The sequence below is a fragment of the Mauremys mutica genome, chromosome 1, assembly GCF_020497125.1.
Source record: "Mauremys mutica isolate MM-2020 ecotype Southern chromosome 1, ASM2049712v1, whole genome shotgun sequence".
Lineage (NCBI taxonomy): Eukaryota > Metazoa > Chordata > Testudines > Geoemydidae > Mauremys > Mauremys mutica.
The window spans coordinates 225085622-225105395 of NC_059072.1; the positions used below are offsets into that span (position 1 = coordinate 225085622).

The 19774-nt window shown below is 42.0% G+C and overlaps 1 protein-coding gene across 2 annotated transcripts in view; it reads left to right on the top strand.

The window, feature by feature from the left end:
- The window catches only part of MAP3K15 (mitogen-activated protein kinase kinase kinase 15), a 165822-nt gene that overhangs the window by 78757 nt on the left and 67291 nt on the right, over positions 1-19774 (top strand). For both annotated transcript variants that reach the window (XM_045015214.1, XM_045015129.1), the window contains exons 4-6: positions 5598-5791; positions 8018-8186; positions 13058-13164. In XM_045015214.1, the coding sequence (XP_044871149.1) occupies positions 5598-5791; positions 8018-8186; positions 13058-13164 (470 nt within the window). The remainder of the gene's footprint in view (positions 1-5597; positions 5792-8017; positions 8187-13057; positions 13165-19774) is intronic.

Genomic DNA, 19774 nt, shown 5'->3' on the forward strand with positions numbered 1-19774 from the left:
TCGCCGTCGAAAAGGTTTCAGGTGTCGATGGGAGAGCGAACTCGACCACGGTACGGACCGGGGAGCAAGGAGGTACCGGACTCGATGGCCCTTGCGGTGCCGGAGTCAACGGTACAGCGCACGGTTGATGCGCTGTCGGAGTCGGTGCCGGGGGTCGGGCGAGAGGTCCTGGAGCAGAGACCTTGGAGGACGTCTGTGCAGCCTTACGTTTCCTCGAGGGAGAGAGGGAACGGTGCCGGGGGGCCGGTGCCGGCTGCTGCTTCGCCGTGGCCTTGGTACTGGAACGGCCAAGAACCGCTGGAGCGCTCCGCACCGAAGAGGTCTGTGGAGCGGCCGGTGTTGGCACCGCAGGGCTAAGTGCCGACTCCATCAGGAGCTGCTTCAAACAAAAGTCCCGCTCCTTCTTTGTCCTTGGCTTAAAGGACTTGCAAATGCGGCACTTATCTGCAAGATGAGACTCTCCTAAGCACCGCAGGCAGGAATCGTGAGGGTCTCCAATCGGCATCGGCCGCTGGCAGGCCGAGCACGGATTAAATCCCGGTGCCTTGGGCATGAGCCCGCACCGGGTTGGGAAAAAGAAGGGCTAGGCCCCTCGATTTCCCCTAAGTAACTAACACTAAGTATAACAAACTATGTAAACTAATCTAACTATATTTTAAGAACTATATACAACAAGTATGAGAAAGAAAGCAGTGAGAAGCTAGGGCTGTGGAGGTCAACTATGCACTCCACTATTCCACCAACCGTCACGGGCGGTAAGAAGGGACTGAGGAGCGGACGGGTCGGCAGGGGTATATATCTAGCGCTATAGCGGTGCCACTCCAGGGGGCGCCCAGCCGACCCACCGAGTGTTGCTAGGGTAAAAATCTTCCGACGAGCGTGCACGCGGCGCGCGCACACCTAACTGGAATGCATAGGAGCAATCACTCGAAGAAGAACATAATGTTACAGGTAAAAGAAACAAACTGCAATCTATAGCCTATACTTATAAACAAGTTACCTTCCTAGACAGGAAAGTATTTCTCATCCAATGGTCCATTCTTGCAGCACTTGTTCAGTCCAGAAAGCTGGGATCCACCGTTCATGAGACGCTCCCACTGGCACAGTGGCTCTCCCATAATGAATAACACCTTTGCCCTTTCTTCTTCCCCTGTACAGTTACAGACTGTTGTATCTTAGCCCAAGGAGGTCCCCTAACCAGAGACTTTTCTTAGGGGTTCTTTTGTCTTGGTAAACACTCAGGCCTGCATCTGGTCCAGACAGCAAATCCAGGGCTTGGGTTGGCTCCACTGATGGCCCTTGTTCTCATTGTTGATTGAGTCAGGTCTGAGGCTCCTCCATCTCAAGTGGCAAGTTTCACTTTCAACCATTTTGGAATACAATAGCCTACATGTTTCATAACTCTAAAATGGTTTCCCATACAAACACCTCGCAATAATCATGACATTCAGCTAGTTCTTAGCGCTCAGCAGATACCACCCATGACCCCCTTCAGTGAAATATTGAGAAGATGGTCAGACACAGGGGTAATATACCTCCCTGGGCATGTCTGTGTCACACTTACCCCATAGCTCCAACTGAGTTTGGGTATGTAGCAGGGCACTGCAGAGCCTCTCTTTGCTTCTGCCCCTGCTGTGCTGACAAAGTCACTTGGAGACCCTGGGGTTCAGTAACCACTGGCGTCATTTATTTACAGGTTAGGCTCCTACCATCTTTTCACCGTACACAGCTTGGGTTCTAGAGACTTCACCCAGGAAGGAGGAGCTATCACCCTGCTTCCACTCCCTCCCTCGTCCCTCCCAGGCTAATTGGGCAGCTGTCTTCCAGTCACCAATTAGGTGCAGGTTTTCTCTAGCCAGCTCCAATTTATTTCCCTTCATGGGAATTGGCATGACAGAGGGCTGAGTCAGCAGTTCTTCCCTTTGGGAGGCTGTGAACAGTGACCAGGCAGCTTCTTAAATGAAAGTATTGTTTAATTTTGACAGTAGGGACAAAGCATTTAGAGGCCAAGATATTAAAACAACAGTCTAGACACATGTCTATCTTTCTAACCCCAGATGATAGCCTGGGTAGGCCTAACTTTTCAGACCCCATAATGGGTGCCTCTGTCTGTTGCTCACAAACACCTATTCCTTCTCTTGAGAGAGAGAGAGAGAGAGAGAGAGAGAGAGAGACCTTTAAAACCCTGCTATACTCCTTTGTTCTTCTGTATTCCTGAGGTTTTGGCCCTTCTGGTCAAAACTAATTTCCCAGGCTAGTTGGGCAGGAGGTAAACTCTTCAAGGCTGAGAGTTTGGATATTGTCACTTAACAACCCTCAAGAGTTTGCTGAGGAATGGCTTATCGTCAGCCATTCTTTTCACAATCTGCTTTTTTTCTTACAGCTTCCTGTTAAACTAAACCAATATATTCATAAAGTAAACATTGTGATAACCAGATCAACATATACTATTCATAAATTATTAGAGAGCTGCTCCAATTCTGTCATAATGATCTAAGCCAATCACAAATTTTGCGGAGCCTGGCTGATGATTTATTAACACTTGGGGTTGGCAATACTACATAAGTTGCTTAAGGTCATCGGCTGCTTATTCCTCACCTAGAATATCAGTAATTTCTTTGTGACATTACAATAATTTTCCACAGTGGCTAATTTTGGTGAGTCAGAGGGTTTTCTTAGATGAGGAATAGGTAACTAGAGCAGAGACCTCCTAAGAAATAAAAATGTTGTTTTCAGACATCTGTGGTTCATAATAAAAACAATATAAAGAAAGTAGAGAAATAGAATTGTTTCTAAGTAGTGAAGATTCGATGGAATCTTTTAGAAATTTCAGTCCACATATTGTACTGCGTGGGATGTTTGGATTTTATTTAGTGCATGCATATGTTAAATAGAAAAGAGAGGAGTCAGGAAACTGTTGATCACTAGCCATGAGGTAGTCCAGAAATACTAGGCTTTGATGGGTATCCCCTACATACTAAGGTTACTTCTGCCAGGAGGTAGCCTACCTCTTTTTGTATAACACTGATGGCTTACGTTGGCAGCTGATGATGTGGCTTGTGCATCACAAACTTACGGGGCTAAATTTTCAGATGAAGTCCCACTGCTTGCACCTCTAGAACTCTTCACATAAGGTAATGTGTTTAAATACAGATAGGCCTTAATTTCTGCATTAAAAATAGGTGCTTCTGCATTGTGGATGAAAATTTGTGGAAAAATATGTGGGGTGCAAAAATCCAAGAGGAGGCAGGGGACATGAATAAAATGGTTAAATGTCCAAACAGGTGTATTGCACTATTCCACACAGGTAACTTTGAGAAACATCTCTGAAGGCTGGTTGTGAAATTTAAAGTTTTCCTTCTCCCAGCAAATAACTACAGTTTTCATTACTGTTACAAATTGTAGCCATAAGAAAATTATATGGACTATCAAAGCTGATCTTCATCTTCTCCCCCAGAACTAACAGCTCATGGATTGTTTGAAATTTAAAACCAAAATTCATACACAAAGAGAATTATTGACCTAAAGTGTTTGTCTTTAGTGGTTTGAGGGGCGGGGGCAGACTTGCTTTCTCATGAGGTCACAATGTTCCAGGCCAAAGACAACCTTAAAAATAATAATAGAAAAAAGCAAAACTAATTTTTTGCAAAATGTGCACTGAGCAACTTGACATGCTAGTTGCTTGAGTTGAGCTTGATTTAAGTAATTAGTTTTGGGGAGGCGGGTGGTAGAAAATAAAGACAGCAGTGGGACCGATGATCACAGTGTTAGAAATGTGAATGCTGTACTGTGTGGTGACATTTAGCTCAAGTACAGTCAATAGGAATGTGGTATTATTTTTATTAGAAATGATGGATCTTTTATAGTTCGGAATCATCATGAACTCACTGTGCCTCAGTTACTTTCTCTTTCTCTGCCTTTAGGGTAACCACATGCCTGAAATGAGGGTTTCAAATGAAAAATCTCCCCTTCTAGTGACTGGTTTATTGGCATGCAACAAAATCTGTTCAGCTCTCCACTCTTGTATCAAGGCTTCTTAGTCCTTCGTTTCCAGGGCTGTGCTAGTCTCCCCTCTTTCACAGCAGCTGCCAGTCTACTACAGGCGGTGGTCTTTCTGCCAGTCCATGGAGCAGTCCACACAAGGTCTTTCCCAGTCTGTGGCACCTCTCAGACTCAGCTGAGAGCACTGCTTTATATAGCCCTGCCTGGCAGCCACATGCCTCTTTCTAAATGCATCTGCACTGATTGTAAACATCTGTGGCCCTTCTGTGGGGTGGGCCGGGAAGGCAGCACAGGGGTTAACCCTATTCCCTGCTGGACTGGGGAATGAGATCTGCGCAGCTGGTCACAAACAGCAACAGTTTTCCTAATTCATTTCTCTTCAGGTCTAGTGCCTGATTCCTTCACCGTTAGTAATGTATATATTCCTCCCATACGTAAGGAGTCCCGCTGAAGTTAATTTTGCCAACACTTTTATTCTCTGCAAGTCACACAATATTTGATAGTGTTTTTAAAGCCATAGCTCCTGGGGTCATGAATCTCAGCTCCCCTCTTTTTTATTTTTTTAAAGGAAGTTTTCAGCCCTCATGGTTGCAGGGGATACATAGGTTGCAAATATGAACCCTGAAGTCTCAGAAACCAGAAACGTTTAATTATTATTTAAAACTTCCTGATTTTGGAGGGCCTGAGTCATAATTTTTGAATGCTTGGGGTTGGCGATACTGAGCTGGGCCTCTCATTCTGGAATGCAATAAGATCTCATCTCTGGATCTTAAAATACTAAGTATGGTCCTCTTGCCGTTGTTACTTCCATCTCCCCTCTTCTCTCCTCCCCTCCTCTACAGAGAGCCTTCTACCTGCTTCCTCCAACAGTAACTAATCCCTTATTCTTCTTTGACTACAGTGACAGCTTCCCAGCAACTGCTTCCTGCCGTAGTGCCTTCTCAATACGGGCCAGATCAAAAACCCAACAAAGTGTTATATAAGAAATGTGTCTTTTCAGTTATAAGAATGCTACTGCCAGTCCCCTTTTATTATGTTGCCATTGGACTGATCTACTGAATAACAGAGATAATATCGTGACAGCTGTCACCCTACACAATTTGTCATACTCACATTCAGAATATTTAATTAAACATTTCAGTTAAATAAAAATAACTAAGGTAATTTAAAAATTAGTTGTATTATTTAAATTCTAAAGCTCTGGTGACAGCACCATGACATCCCGAGGGTTGCTGCTTTTTAAACAAACAAAAATTTATACTGTACAGTAAACTTGGATGTTTTAAAAAAAATCTGGATTTCCAATTAAGCATATATTTACATAAAGACTTAATTCTTCCCTCAAGAAAGCAACTCCTACTGAAATCAATAGGAGCCGTGGTCCTTTTGGCATGCCTGAAAATCAGGCCCAAAGTATCTCAAGTTGAGCATCCAAAAGTGGAGGCATGCAAAATTAGTGAACACTTGTGCAAACCTAGCTGCCCATTATTTGCTCTTAAGGAATTAATCAGAAGATTCAGAATGAGATCACTCCATCCAATTTGAGTGTGCAGTGCTTCCATTTGCTATCTGAATGTGTTTGCTTTTCCTTCTAGGCTTCCAGTGGGAATTACTATTTTATTCCATACATTGTAACACCCGGTGCTGATTATTTTTGCTGTGAAAGTGATGCCTTGCGGAGGGCCTCTGAGTACATGCAGCCTAGCTGGGACAACATCCTGGGACCACTCTGTGTTCCACTGATGGACAGGTTTATCTGTCTTCTGAAGGACATTCACGTTACATCATGGTAATTTTGCCACCTTTACACTTCCTGCTTGTGGATATTTTTTCCTACTCTGCAAGGGGTTTCAGAATCCCCACCAAAGTTCAGTGTGTTTAACCCTGTTTTAAAATAAATACCTTAATTTAATCTAAACTATATTTCTGTCATGAAGCTGTTGTAGTAAACTAACTATTTTATGACAGCAGTGGATTGCATTTACTATCCAAAATATCAGCCAGCAGAATCAGAACTGCGGATACAGCCCTTGGAAAAGAGAGGGTATAGAAACTAAGTGTGTGCATACAATATGGTATTAACTGTGGTCACACAGACTAGTGTCTGAGTGGAACCTTTTTAACAGTTGAATTGCATAGTAATTGTAGAATGCTGCTCTGGGCCTCAGCTGTCCTATGGTGACTCCTGTTTACTGACACATCTTGATACCCCTTTGTTTAGTAGGCACTGCCCATTGTACCTCTTCTGCACTTTTCACATTCCCTTCCTCAGTCAAAATGGAGGAGCAAAATAATAATTTTGTAATCAGTTACTTTTAAATTAATGTAAAAATACAACATAAGGACACTGTAGGAACTGAGTGCTTCATAGCAGCTGAGGCAAACAAAAATGCACCAACTTAAACCTGAGCTCCACTGATAATACTGAATGAAGGCAACTCTGTTCAACAATATAGCTGCAGTTCAGCAACATTGAAATAGACTGTAAGCTCGTTAGGGGCAGGGACCATCTTTTTGTTCTATGTTTGTTCACAGCCTTGCATAATTGGGTCTCTGCCCCTAACGAGCTTACAGTCTATTTCAATGTTGCTGAACTGCAGCTATATTGTTGAACAGAGTTGCCTTCATTCAGTGTTATCAGTGGAGCTCAGGTTTAAGTTGGTGCATTTTTGTTTGCCTCAGCTGCTATGAGGCACTCAGTTCCTACAGTGTCCTTGTGTTGTATTTTTACATTAATTTAAAAGTAACTGATTATAAAATTATTATTTTGCTCCTCTATTTTTTTATCCTGCCATTTACAGGCATATTAATATGAAGGAGAGGCAGTAAAGATTAGGGTAATGTGATGCAATCAATAAAGCTTTTGTTTATGTGGTGCCTTTTATATAAATTCTCTCCTAAAAAGCTTTAAAGAGTTAACTGTACAGTTATAGAGTTAGTAAGAGTGGTGGCAGAGAGATGTGAAGATATACAGTAGAGGCAAGTGACAAAAGATAAGTTTTAATGAGACACAGTCTAAGTCACTTTTGAAAATGGAACTGGGTCTTCTAGGTGACTTAGGGTAAAATTTTCAAATCACCTATGTGCGTTCTTATTAATGCAAGAAGAACTGATTAACATAAACCTGGAAACAGTGCACGAGAACTAGGAGTGATAGTGTGCAACAAATTAGACATAAGTTTGCAGTGACAGTAAAATAAATAAAATGAAAAAGCCTTCCATTGGCCATTTCTTCAGACTCTCACTGCATTATCTCATGAGAGTACCTTGCAAGTGATATATGCTGTGGATATTAGTATCACAGTATTAGTGGATATTAAGAGAGAGCTTTATTTCCTCTTCTGCATTTAGGATTTAGGATCTGAGCACTTGCAACTCCTTTTGGACAAGAAAAGCAGTTATATGTGCTCAGTACCTGTCAGGATCTGGCTATTAATGACTAAGCCCTGGGCTTAGTAAATGCTTGCTACAAGTTACGTTTCAAATAGACTGCATCTTTTTTTTTTTAACCTCCCTACATTGCAATATAAACTGATTTTTAGTGAAAAAAAGACATGACCGTTGTTACTGTGGCTTTTGCATGCTTCCTGTGTAATAGTATGCGTTATGTTCACTAAGTGAACTACAGCTAATCAGATAATGGATGGCTCTGGTTGGTTTATTTAATAAGAGCTGCTAGTCTCCATTAGATACAAAGATGAGGGATTTTGTTTTATATTACTGTAGTCTCTTTGTTTAGCATGACACTTTCTGCTTTCTTAAGGATGAATGTGTAGATTAATGTGTTTATTTTGAGCACTGTTCCTCTACTTTACTAGGTCTGGTAAATAATTTTAAAAATTAGAACTTGTAATTTAATAATGTCTCATATAAAATATTTCTTAAAAGTGTAAACTGAAAGGAATAGTTAAATTAAACCTCATTCCGATAAACAAATATTAGTGCTGTTTTAATGTTGTAACCAAACCTCCATTTAGAAAATTCTAACACTTTATCTCCACTTTTATTTCTTTAGTGCATATTGCAAGGAAACACTGTTGAATGATATTAGAAAAGCTAGAGACAAGTATCAAGGAGATGAACTAGCAAAGGAGCTGGCCAGGATTAAACTCCGTATGGATAATACTGAAGTCCTGACTTCTGACATTGTCATAAACCTTCTTCTTTCTTATCGAGATATCCAGGTATATTACTGATGTGAAAGTAAGGAAGATTCTCTTTTTGAGTGGGTTTTACTCTTGTTTATTATTGTTCTTGTTTATTGCCTGTTTATTTGATAGCTTCTTGAATTTGGACCACTGTATTATTTTAATTTCAAGTTAAATCTGGCTATATTGTGGTTTTAATGTAGATTACTTCTTTTTCTTTTTCATCTATGAAAAAAGTGTATTTGGTTTTTAATTTTTAAATCCAAACTTTAAGCCTTTGGAAACTAAGAAAAAGAATTTGTTGTGATTTCAACATTTGCTACAAGAGTCCAGGTTTACTATGTTTCAGAATTGGTATAAAAAGGAATATTGTGTTTGTTTTAAAAACCCTACTCTCCACCCTCCCCATCCCTTCCACCTCCCTCCCCCACCCCCCGAAAAAACAACCTTTTGGATTTTTAAAAAAACTCTGGTTTTGGTAAAACAGGGCCTCTCTTATAATACTTATGAACTGTCCATCTTTGTGAGTGACATTCCTCTTAAGACTTGGAAATATAGGATTTGTTCTTCTGATATTTAGCACTTTTGTTTCTTGTGTCCCTCCCTCAGAATACATCTACTCGGCAAATGAAGATGTGATTGCAGTGCGAATTGGCATACCCACTCTTATCTTTAATCTAGTTGGCATGGGTACAATGGTAGTGAGGAAGTGGTGGCACAGGCTTTGGCACCCCATTACAAGCCCGCTGGGTTGCTGACCCAGGTCAGGGTCTGTGACCCCATGATTGTTGCCCGCACTACCTACATTAAAGTTAGCATAGTTAGGCCTACCCAGGCTGCAATAATTCCTCTTCTCCCACCCCTCCCCATTGTGGTGGGTGCTTTAAATTCTCCTGGCCATCAACACCAGATGAGATCCCCTTCCTATGATAGAACTGAATGATTTTATTGAACAGATTCCCAAGCTGCATCGCGACCAATTTAAGGCCATCATTCAGGACGGTCAGCTAGTAGCAAAGACAACGCTACAATGTGCCCTCGATACAGCTGACACTCTGGCCAGCTGCATCTTGATTGTGGTGGTGATGCAGTGTGCCTCTTGGCTCCATCTGTTGGGCTTCCTGAAGGAAGTACAGTCAACCATTGAAGGTCTTCCCTTTGATGGCACTAAGCTCTTAGCGGAAAAGACCGATGCCTCTCTTCGCACCTTGAAGGATTTTCAGGCCACTCTCCAATTGCTGAGCATCTACACGCCAGGACAGAAGAAAAAATTCAGTCTGCAGCCCATCACAAGCCATGCACCTCCCAATACTCAGCTCAATGTTACTACAAGACCCTGAGAAAAAACCCTAAATTTTCAAGACGTAAACCATCTGGCCCACAATCTTCCTCATCCAAGCCATCCACATCCAAACATCCATTTTGACATGTTGGTCAAGGTGCCATTAGACCATTCCCCATAACTGCTACAATTGGCCACTGCTACCCACCCATTGGCCACTGACTCTCAGTGTTCTGCGGCACCTGGGAGCGCATAATACCAGACTAATGGGTACTCTATCCATTTTACTTTCCTGCCCCCTCCACAATACCCATCCCCATTTTTCTTCAGGTACGCTTCTCACAAGAGTTTGCTACAACAAGAGGTAGATCATCTCCTCCAGTTAGGAACCATAGAATCAGTACCTCAACATCTTTGAGGCAAAGGGTTCTACTCTTACTTCCTAAAACCCAAGAGGAAGGGAGGTTGAAGACCAATACTAGACCTCAGAGTTCTCAACAAGTTTGTCAAGGCTCAAAAATTCAAGATGATCACTTGAGCAACTATCATTTCAGTGTTGGAACAGGGAGACTGTTTTTCAGCCCTTGACCTTCAAAACACCTACTTTCATATCTAACTCCTACCAACTCACAGATAATTTCTCAGATTCATTCTGGGACAAGACCACTACCACTACAGAGTACTCTTCTTCGGGCTATCATTGGCCCCAAGAGTATTTTTCAAGGTTCTCTCAGTGGTGGCTGTCCACTTACGCTCCCAAGAGGTCATGATTTACTCTTTTCTGGACGATTGCCTCCTCAGAGTCCTGTCTTTCCAAGAGCTCACCAAGTCACCAGAGCTGCAAAGCATTTGTTTACAGAACTGGGCCCACAGATCAACACCCAGAAATCAACCCTCACTCCAGTGCAGTGCCTGGAATTCATAGGTGTTGACCTCGACTCATTACAGGCCAGAGCTCTCCTACCTCAATACAGATTCCTCTCTCTGGCGACACACATAGAGACTGTTTAAAACAGGCCACAAATATCAGCCAGACACTGCCTACAGCTCTTGGGGCACATGGCAGCGGGCACAGCAGTGATACCACACACCAAGCTTCACATGCGGTGCCTTCTGATGTGTTTCAGCTCGGTTTACAGACCAAACAGGGACAGACTAGACAAACCCTGGTCAATACCCACCAGGGTCAAAATCTTCCTAGACTGGTGGAAAGACCCAACCAACATTTGCAAAAGGATCCCCTTCTCGCACCTCTGCCCATCATTGCTTCTCACCACCGATGCATCACTTATACAGGGGGAGCTATCTAAATGGCCTTACAACACAAGGCAAATGGTCACCCATGGAGATCTCCCTTCACATCAATCTCCTCAAGCTAAGGGCGGTCAGGAATGGCTGTGCTCACTTTCTCCCACTGATCAAAGTATCACACACGAGAGTCCTAACGGACAGCGTAGCCTGCATGTTCTACCTAAATCAACAAGGGGGAGCCTGATCACCCTCCCTTTGCACAGAAGTGATGAGACTATGGTGTACCTCTCGTGACATCACACTGTCAGCAATCTACCTCCCAGGCACACACAGCTCAATAGCAGACAGTCTTGGTTGCAAATTCCCACATGACCGTGAGTGGGAACTAGACCCAGTAGTGCTTCACGATCTATTCAGGTGACCACGGACTTGTTCGCCACTTACCTGAACAAGAAATGTCCATGCTACTGTTCCAGAGCAGGGATAAGACAACTCTCCTTAGGTGATGCTCTCCTCCTCCCCACGATGGAGATCTTCTTTACGCCTTTCCTCCTTTTCCTCTACTATCCTCTACTATTTATTTCCTGCTGAAAATAAAGAGATGGAGCACATGTCATTCTGATTGCTCTTACGTGGCCAAGACAGACCTGGTTTCCTTACCTGTCACAGCTCATGACACATCCACCAATCTCTCTACCAGTCATTCTGAACCTCCTCTCGCAGAATAGAGGATATACCCGACATCCCAACCTGGCGATTCTCCATCTCAAGGCATGGCTCCTTCTTGTTTCAAACACGTAGAAAACTCCTATTTGATAGAGGTGCAAGAGATATTATTACACAGCAGAAAGTCCTCAACACAACAGACTTACCTGTAAAAATGGTCTAGGTTTCAGATTTGGTATATTTGCCAACAAATCTCCCCGACATCTATGAATGTGCCACCTATCTTAGACTATGCACTGGCCATAAAGGATTGGGGCGCTCCCTATGCTCTCTGAGTCTAGCTAGTGGCTATACCAGCCCTTCCACCATCCAGCGGAGTGGTACTCGGTGCTGTCACACCTGACCACCAAAAGATTCCTCAAGGGTATAGTTAACCTCTTTCCACAACCTCGGCTTCCTACGCCTACCTGGTACTTAAACCTGGTACTAGGCCTCCCTTCGAACCTATGGCCACCTGTTTGCTTACGTAGCTCTCAATGAAAACAGCATTCCTTTTAGTAATTACTTCGGCCAGGAGACTAGTGGCTCTGATGGCATATTCCCCCCTTCCATCCCCCACCCCTCCACAATATTCTTTCAGGACAAGGTTACACTCAGGCCACATCTGAAATTCATTCCAAACCATTCTGTTTCACATGAACCAATTGATTAATCTTCCAACGTTCTATCCCAAGCCTCACCGAGACAAGAGCGAGGCTATATTACACACACTAAATATCAGGAGAGCCCAGGCCTTCTACCTGGACAGGACGAAGGCCTTCAGAGACTCCCCCCAGACTTTTCCTGTCCATTGCGGAAAGATCCAAGGGTTCAGCAATATCAGCCCAAAGACTTTCCAAGATGGTCTCAGAGTGTATCAGACAATATGACCCCTCTAGATACTGTTCGTACACGCTCCACAAGGTCTGTCTCCTTATCCCTCATCTTCTTCAAGAATGTGCCTGTCTCAGAGATCTGCAAAGTGGCGACATGGGTGTCAATCTACTCCTTTGCAGAACATTATGCGATCACTGGGGACTCTGCCTCCCATGCCATCTTCGGCTCCACAGTGCTGACGTTGACCCTGAAGTCCCAACCCTGCACTGGGATACTGCTCAGGAGTCACCTACGGTGACACGTAGGGACCCTACTCGAAGAAGAAGTTACTCACCTTGTGCAGTAACGATGGTTCTTTGAGATGTATGTCACTATGGGTGCTCCACAACCCACCCTCTGACCCTCTCCTTTGGAGGAGTTGTCAGTGACTCTGCAATAGAGAAGGAACTGAGCGGCGTTAGCCCGTGCGTGCTGACTAGCCTTGTGGCGCAGCCCGAGGAGAGAAAGCGCATGTGCGGGCCTCATGAACACTGCTACCGAAGTTCTCCAGTCAGCAGCACAGGGACGCAAGCACACCTACAGTGGAGCACCCATAGGGGGACACATCTCAAAGAACCATCATTACTGCACAAGGTGAGTAACTACTTCTTGTGCACAACTACCTCGCCTGTTAGTGAATGTGAGCTGTCCTTGTCCACACTGACCAGTAATTATTACTGTAACTAAATTGATTTACATTTCCAAGTGAAGAGCCTGATCCAGCTGGGAGTTTGATCAAATGATTTGGCTTAGTGATATTTTCTTTGATTGTATTTTTTTTTATTGATATCAGGACTATAATGCTATGGTGAAGCTGGTGGAAACACTGGAAATGCTGCCTACCTGTGATCTGGCTGATCAGCACAACATTAAATTTCATTATGCATTTGCATTGAATCGGTAAGGATAACTGCTACGTTTTCTGCATTCTCTATAGGTGTGTATATGTATATGCACACATTTAAAATGTATGTGCATATACTTGCATGTGTGTGTACATGCATATACACCTCTACCCAGATATAACGCTGTCCTGGGGAGCCAAAAAATCATACTGTGTTATGGGTGAAACCGCGTTATATCGAACTTGCTTTGATCCGCTGGAGTGTGCAGCCCTGCCCCCCAGAGCACTGCTTTACCGTGTTATATCCGAATTCATGTTATATCGGGTCGCGTTATATCGGGGTAGAGGTGTATGTGCAACATCTTTCTCACTCACACCCACACCACTGGGGATACTATTCATGAAATAAATTACTTTGTTTGCAATAACCATGTGTTAATCCATTTGTGCCAGGACAGCTTTTAACATTTGAAATCCTTTCAAACAGCCCCAATTTTGGTAAAAGAATAGCCTGCCCACAAGACTGGATAAAAGACCTGATTCAAAGCCCATTGAAGTCAATGGAAAAACTCCCATTGACTATAGTGGGCTTTGGATGAGGCCCAAATTCATTAAATGTTTGAGTTCTTGCTTACCCATGTTTCCTTTTTGCTAAATTGCTTTTAGTTAAAGGTAAGTTATTAAAGTAATCAGTGACAAGTGGTAGCTGAACCATACATTGTATCTCCGATTGAGGGAAGAAAAGCCCATTTGAGCCTGCCTGCTTTCATCCACTCGACCTCTCCTGAAGCGACAAAGATAAATGTTCTGTTTTCTCCCTGTATTCCTCTAGGCAGGTCTTTCCATAGCACTTCTCTACAATGGCTACTGCATTTTAAAATTATAGTAAGAAAGCTTTTAGCTTGTTTCTGTGGAAAATAGGTCTTGTCAAACAAGCCTGATTTTGCTCTTTGATGAGATTACAAGTTTGGTTGATAATAAAGTAACTAAATAATAAAGTATAAATGTAATATACTTAGATTATTGTAAGGCATTTGACTTAGTACAGCACAACATTCTTAAAATTTTCCCAGAATGCAACCTTTTGGCTGAAATTTTCCATTTTTGGTGCCCGCCTCACTGTACTTTTATGTATATGTGAGAGTTTCAGCAAAAGGGATTCAGGCTTTCTGAGAATGAAGCTTATCAAAATTGTCTTCCTCTCGCCCCCTTTATTGACTTGGGAATTTGATGTAGAAAATGCACATTTGAAGATATTGATGGAGTTAGAGTTCTGTAAAAGACACATGCAAAATAATCTGCACCTGTTCTCCTCATCAACATATGCTGCATTGAGTTACCAGTCTGCTCGAGTATAGTATTCTAATGTTCTTTTGGAAATACTTAGGAAATGTATTATGGTAAATAGTTTCCTAGAAATGAACAACTAATTTTCCAGCAGTGAGAACACAAAAAGTACTCTCTCCTGTTTATAGATTTTTGGTCCAATCAAAGAGTAATCTTTTTAAATTACTTCCCTTCAGCAATTTTCAAAATGTATTTGCTACTTGATGCATTGTTTTGGACTTGAAAATATTTTTAGATCAGGTCTATTCATATTTCTGGTCATCCTAAAAACGTAATTGTTAACTACTTTTTCTACAGATTGCTTGTGCTATTAACTTTGTTTTTATTATTCCTGTTTTATTGAAGTTTGTTAGTATTCACAAGAATACAAAATGATAAAGTTATACCTAAGATATTGATTCTTGCCTTGCAAAACAGGGTAAAGATTACCCAGAATGTACAATAAAGTGCAGCAGTAACAACATGCATCATAAGTAATAACAGAATAACTGATTGTAGGAACCCGAGCATACCAAATGTCAGACACTGCTGAATCTAATAATTAATATTTCACATCAATTATACCACAGTTCTAATCATAATCAGCAGAAAATCTTATTAATTTCCTCTTGTTCTGCTTTAATTAAGTTATTGTTGGCAGTTAATTTCATTTAGTCTTTTCAGTTAGATGGTTGGGCTGTGCTACAAAGAGCTAGAGATATGGCACTCAGATGGTAGGAAATCATTTCTGGGGGCATGGACTCTCCAAATTATGTGGAGACAGGACAGAGAATTGCATACACATTTATGGCACTATTCTAAATAATAGATTATGATAATTCCTCAAGTGTAGGTCCTGCGGTAGGATAGTTATCTGTCACACTGGTCTCAACTGGGGACTCAGCTTTGGAGCATAGAACACATATTATCAGGGACTCTTCTCTTTGCTTCATCTTATTTAATGTAAGGTCAGTGGCTAATAAAATTTCTAACTACTATGATGTAATTGTAAGGATGATGTATAACTGAGGATCTGTGGAGCAGTTTGTCATGTTTGCATCTGTTTTCAAATGTAGATGTTCCCTCGCTTCAATCAGTGAGCGATTCCTGGGTGAGAAATAGCTGGGGTGTACAGCTTGTACTGTGGCACTTTGTCTGGGTTGGCACTGGAGTTGCCTAGACCTATTGTACACCGGACCCTTGCTAGAACGTGGGATTTGGGATCCATGCACGGTACCACGTTAACGCAGGGACCGCGTTAAAATGAATTGCAATTAAAGTAATTAAATTTGGGATCCATGGCCGCGACCACGTTATATGTGAATTCGCGCTATATAGATACGCGTTCTACCGAGGGTCCGGTGCATTATGTGACTATGTGGACATGGCTTCACGGCTGACTCAGCATTTCATGACAATCATGGGTCTGTTCCAAGTGATTTCAGGCTCTAGGAATAGAAGTAGGCATGCTCTGGACCTTAGTATAGTTTTGCGTTTGAGGAGGGTGAAGATTATATTTTGTAATACTCCTGGTGTTTGAGCTCTGGGCTCACCTTTAAACAAATAATGTCCTCTGCCTATGCCTCCAGAGAACCCCTCCTGTCACTGTAGTGTGCTGCCTTAGTGTTTTATATGTAGACATAGCCTAGACTGGGCTGGAGGAATGACTGGGGCCGTGAGCAGGCAGACCAGGACTGGCTGGACAAGGAAACTGGGACTGGGAAATGGGAGGAGGGTGAACTGATATCAGATTGGGTGTGGTGGGGGAGAAGAATGGGACTGGGTGGGTAAGGAGACTGGGACTGAGAATCAGTGGGGCCGGGGACAGGAGATGAGAGTTGAAGGGAGACAGATCTGATGAGGAGACAAGTCTGGGCATAGAACTCGGACTGGCTGAGTGAAGAGAATGCAACAGAGAGCCGGAGGGAGATGGGGACACTGAGACTGGATGAGAAGCCCAGGAAGGGAGACTGTGATAGATAATTTGGGTGAGGGTTGGATAGGGAGGGGGTTATCTAGAGGCTAAGGTAGAGCTTCAACTTGCCTGTAATTAGATAGCTTAACGCTAAGAGAATAATTAAATGGCACATTAGACTGGCTCTTTGTTGTTTTACTTACTGCAGTAGTTTGTCTGAATATTAATAAAGTCTAAATTTTCACTATCAGCTAGAATTTTAACGTTATGGCTGTCCATAGGTGATTTAGAGTTTAGTCACATCAACTAAAAAATGATTTAATTAATATTTTGAAGAGGTCCTTGTAGACTAAACCAAGACAGTCCAAATATTGCTCAAGTGGTGGCTGCATTCGCCGCTTTCCCAGCACCCAAGGGCTACATCTGATTTTTTCATAAAACAGAGCAGACTATAGCTACCTTAAAGCCGAATTCAGCCCTCACATAAGACCTAGGGTGGAGATATTACAGCTCCTGCTATTCAAAATTCTGGCGTGTGTGATTTCTTTGTAGCCCCCCACCAGTTCCATCTTGACTCATATTAAAGATGAGGGAGAATGCAATCATCACTGGTTATTAACAATGAACTAGCATACAAAGAGCAAGCTATTAGCAAGTGAGGGAATAACATTGTGCAAGGGATTCATTAGTAAATAACTAGTTATTACTGGTAATGAAAGCCATAGGAAATTATTCTCCTTGAAAAGGAATAAGTGTTTTAAAATGTTCTTCTTCTGTAAAAATGGCATCATGGGGGTATGTGGTTTATTATTTGTCAGTGACGTGCATCTGACGTTTCAAAATTTCAAGAAAAAATGTTCTTTCCTAACTAGAGCCCTGCAAGTTCAACCTACAATCTGAAAGTCAAGCTGAGTTCTCATCACCTTGTGCATTATCACCAGTATTAAGGGATCTGCAGGCCAAATTATGCCCTTTTTGACACATATATAATGCCATTAGCCTTCAGTGGGATCAGTATTGTGTCTTTAATGAAAAAGTATGTGGAATACCACTAAATTATCTGCTGTAAATTATTCTAGGCCTATTTCTTGCTGTAGATTTTAATATACTTAGTTATACTTTGGATTATCCATCTGTATTTATAAACCGTGCAAATCTGATATGGAGTAACTGAGATGCAATAAATATTGTAATGCTGTGATGCCATTTTTTCAGCAGTCATCAGACCTCATCCTCATTTTAAGACTGCTTTGATATGCATATTGATTATTTTTATTAGCGCAAGTAAGTGTTCCAGAATGTATTAAGTCAGAGTAAACAGTAAGTGCTGCTTTTGAATGCTAATTACTTTATGAATGGTTGTATTTATACAGTATTTATTATGGATTAGGCTGCCTCGTGTTCTCATTACTCTGCAATACGACACTGAGGTCACGTTTATAATGATAACATGCATAGTAAACTGTTTGACAGCTGTTTGAAGGCTGAAATAATCAGTCAGAACAAAATACTGGCTTGAATGGATGCCATGAAAACCTGGTCAACCTAACTGCCAGCCCTGATATGTGGGGGAAAAAAATATGTTGCCTCCTTCCACTGATATTCAATATATCTTGTCTAACAACCAAAATGGTAGGTAGTAATTCCAATCTGATGGGGATAGCAAAGATGGAGAAAATATTTTATGTCCTGTATGAGCAGACAAATAGAGACAAAATTAAATTAAAGATGAAACCAAAGCCCCCTGCCTCGAGCAACTTTTCTTTTGGTTGAATTAGGGCCCTTCTATAATCCAGTCTCTCTTCCAGAATACACTGTATTCTATCTACCTGTCTAATCATGGTGCAAACAGAAGGCATACAGGGCAAAATATCAACAAAGGTCCAGACCAAAACTGGTAACATCACTCTTGTTTACAAAGTGGCAAATGCTTCCGCTGGCCTAATCCCAGACAGCCAAATCCTGGCCCCACTGAAGTTAACGACAAGACTCCTGTTGACTTCAGTGGGGTAAGAATGTGGCTCACGATGTGAAGCTCTGACTTGTTAATCATGCTAGTGTTCCAACGGGGATGAAACCAGACTGGAAATGATCAAGGAGGCTGTTTTTGGAGATATGGAGAGAGTGATGACAGCACAGTTACTGGAAATAAAGACTACAGGGAAGGGTTTATGTGAAGAGTGAAGGGCATAAAAGAAAAATAGTAGTGTATACTTAGTGGTTTGCATGTTGCTGTAGTGCAGAGGACAGGGGGGTAGATGAGAGGGATTGGGCATGAAGATGATACGTTGGGTGGGTTTTGAGCGGCTGAAGGGAAAGGGAATTGAGGGGGTAAAGTTGTAAGAGGATCATATTCTTGTGGATGCTGATGATCCTTAATGGGAAAAAAACCAGCAAATTACTTGTAAGTTTAGAGGAATGAGAGTCGCTGGTGCCATTAGCAATTATGAGTATGTAAAATGAGCTCTTAATATTCCACATCCATTAATCATCAAAAAGCAAAAAAGTGTAGTAGATCATTTGACGTGCATAGGTGTGAGAGAGAGAAGATGAATGCATTCCTGTGCATCACTGAGACTTATTCCTGCCAGCTGTATTTGTTCCCCCATGGAAACAAGAAAGCATAACTCAGTAGTACATAAAATACCTATGGGTTTCTAAATGCAGGCAAAAATCCCTCTAATCTGAGTTGCCAAATTACAAAACAGTACAGTGTATTTGGGGGAGAAAATCCTTTTATTACTTAGTATTAGAAAGTTTTCAAAACTTATCCTGGCTTTTTAAAGAAGTCGTATTGATTCAACAGTTTATAGGTGTGTATTTGACAGAACATTTGATGTGGTAAATAGGAACCATTTATAGAGAACACTGTGAGAGAGCACTGTCATTTTGATTCTAGCCATAAGTGGTGATCACTAAATAGGAGAGTATGAACATAGCCTAAGAAGGGTATGAAATTAAGATCTGAAAAAATAAGTGGTTTAGAAGATCTAAAGGCACTGAAATGACTGTATTTTGGTTCCATTGTCCTCCAAGTAGCTAATCCATTCCAAAGAGCAAGTTGCTGATACTCCTGTGTTTCACGAACCTCCCCTTGGCTGCTTTCCCTCAACAATTCTAATAATAGCTTGGATGAGAATAGACAGAAGTCAAAAAAGAGGAGCAAAGTAAGGCAATGAAGTAGGAAGAGTTGGAAGCAATGGAGAGAGAGAGAGAGTTCAAGCACCCTTCCCCACCCAACCCCCTCGTGCCATCAATAATAAAGTGGTGGAGAAAAGTCCTTTTGACTATGACTTTCTATACTATGACCTAAGCATGTGATTCCCAGTTTGCATACACATACTTGTGCTAGCTCACTTTGATCTAGCATGAGTTATAGAAGTAGTGTAGCTGCAGTAGCATGGACAGTGGCAACACACCACTGA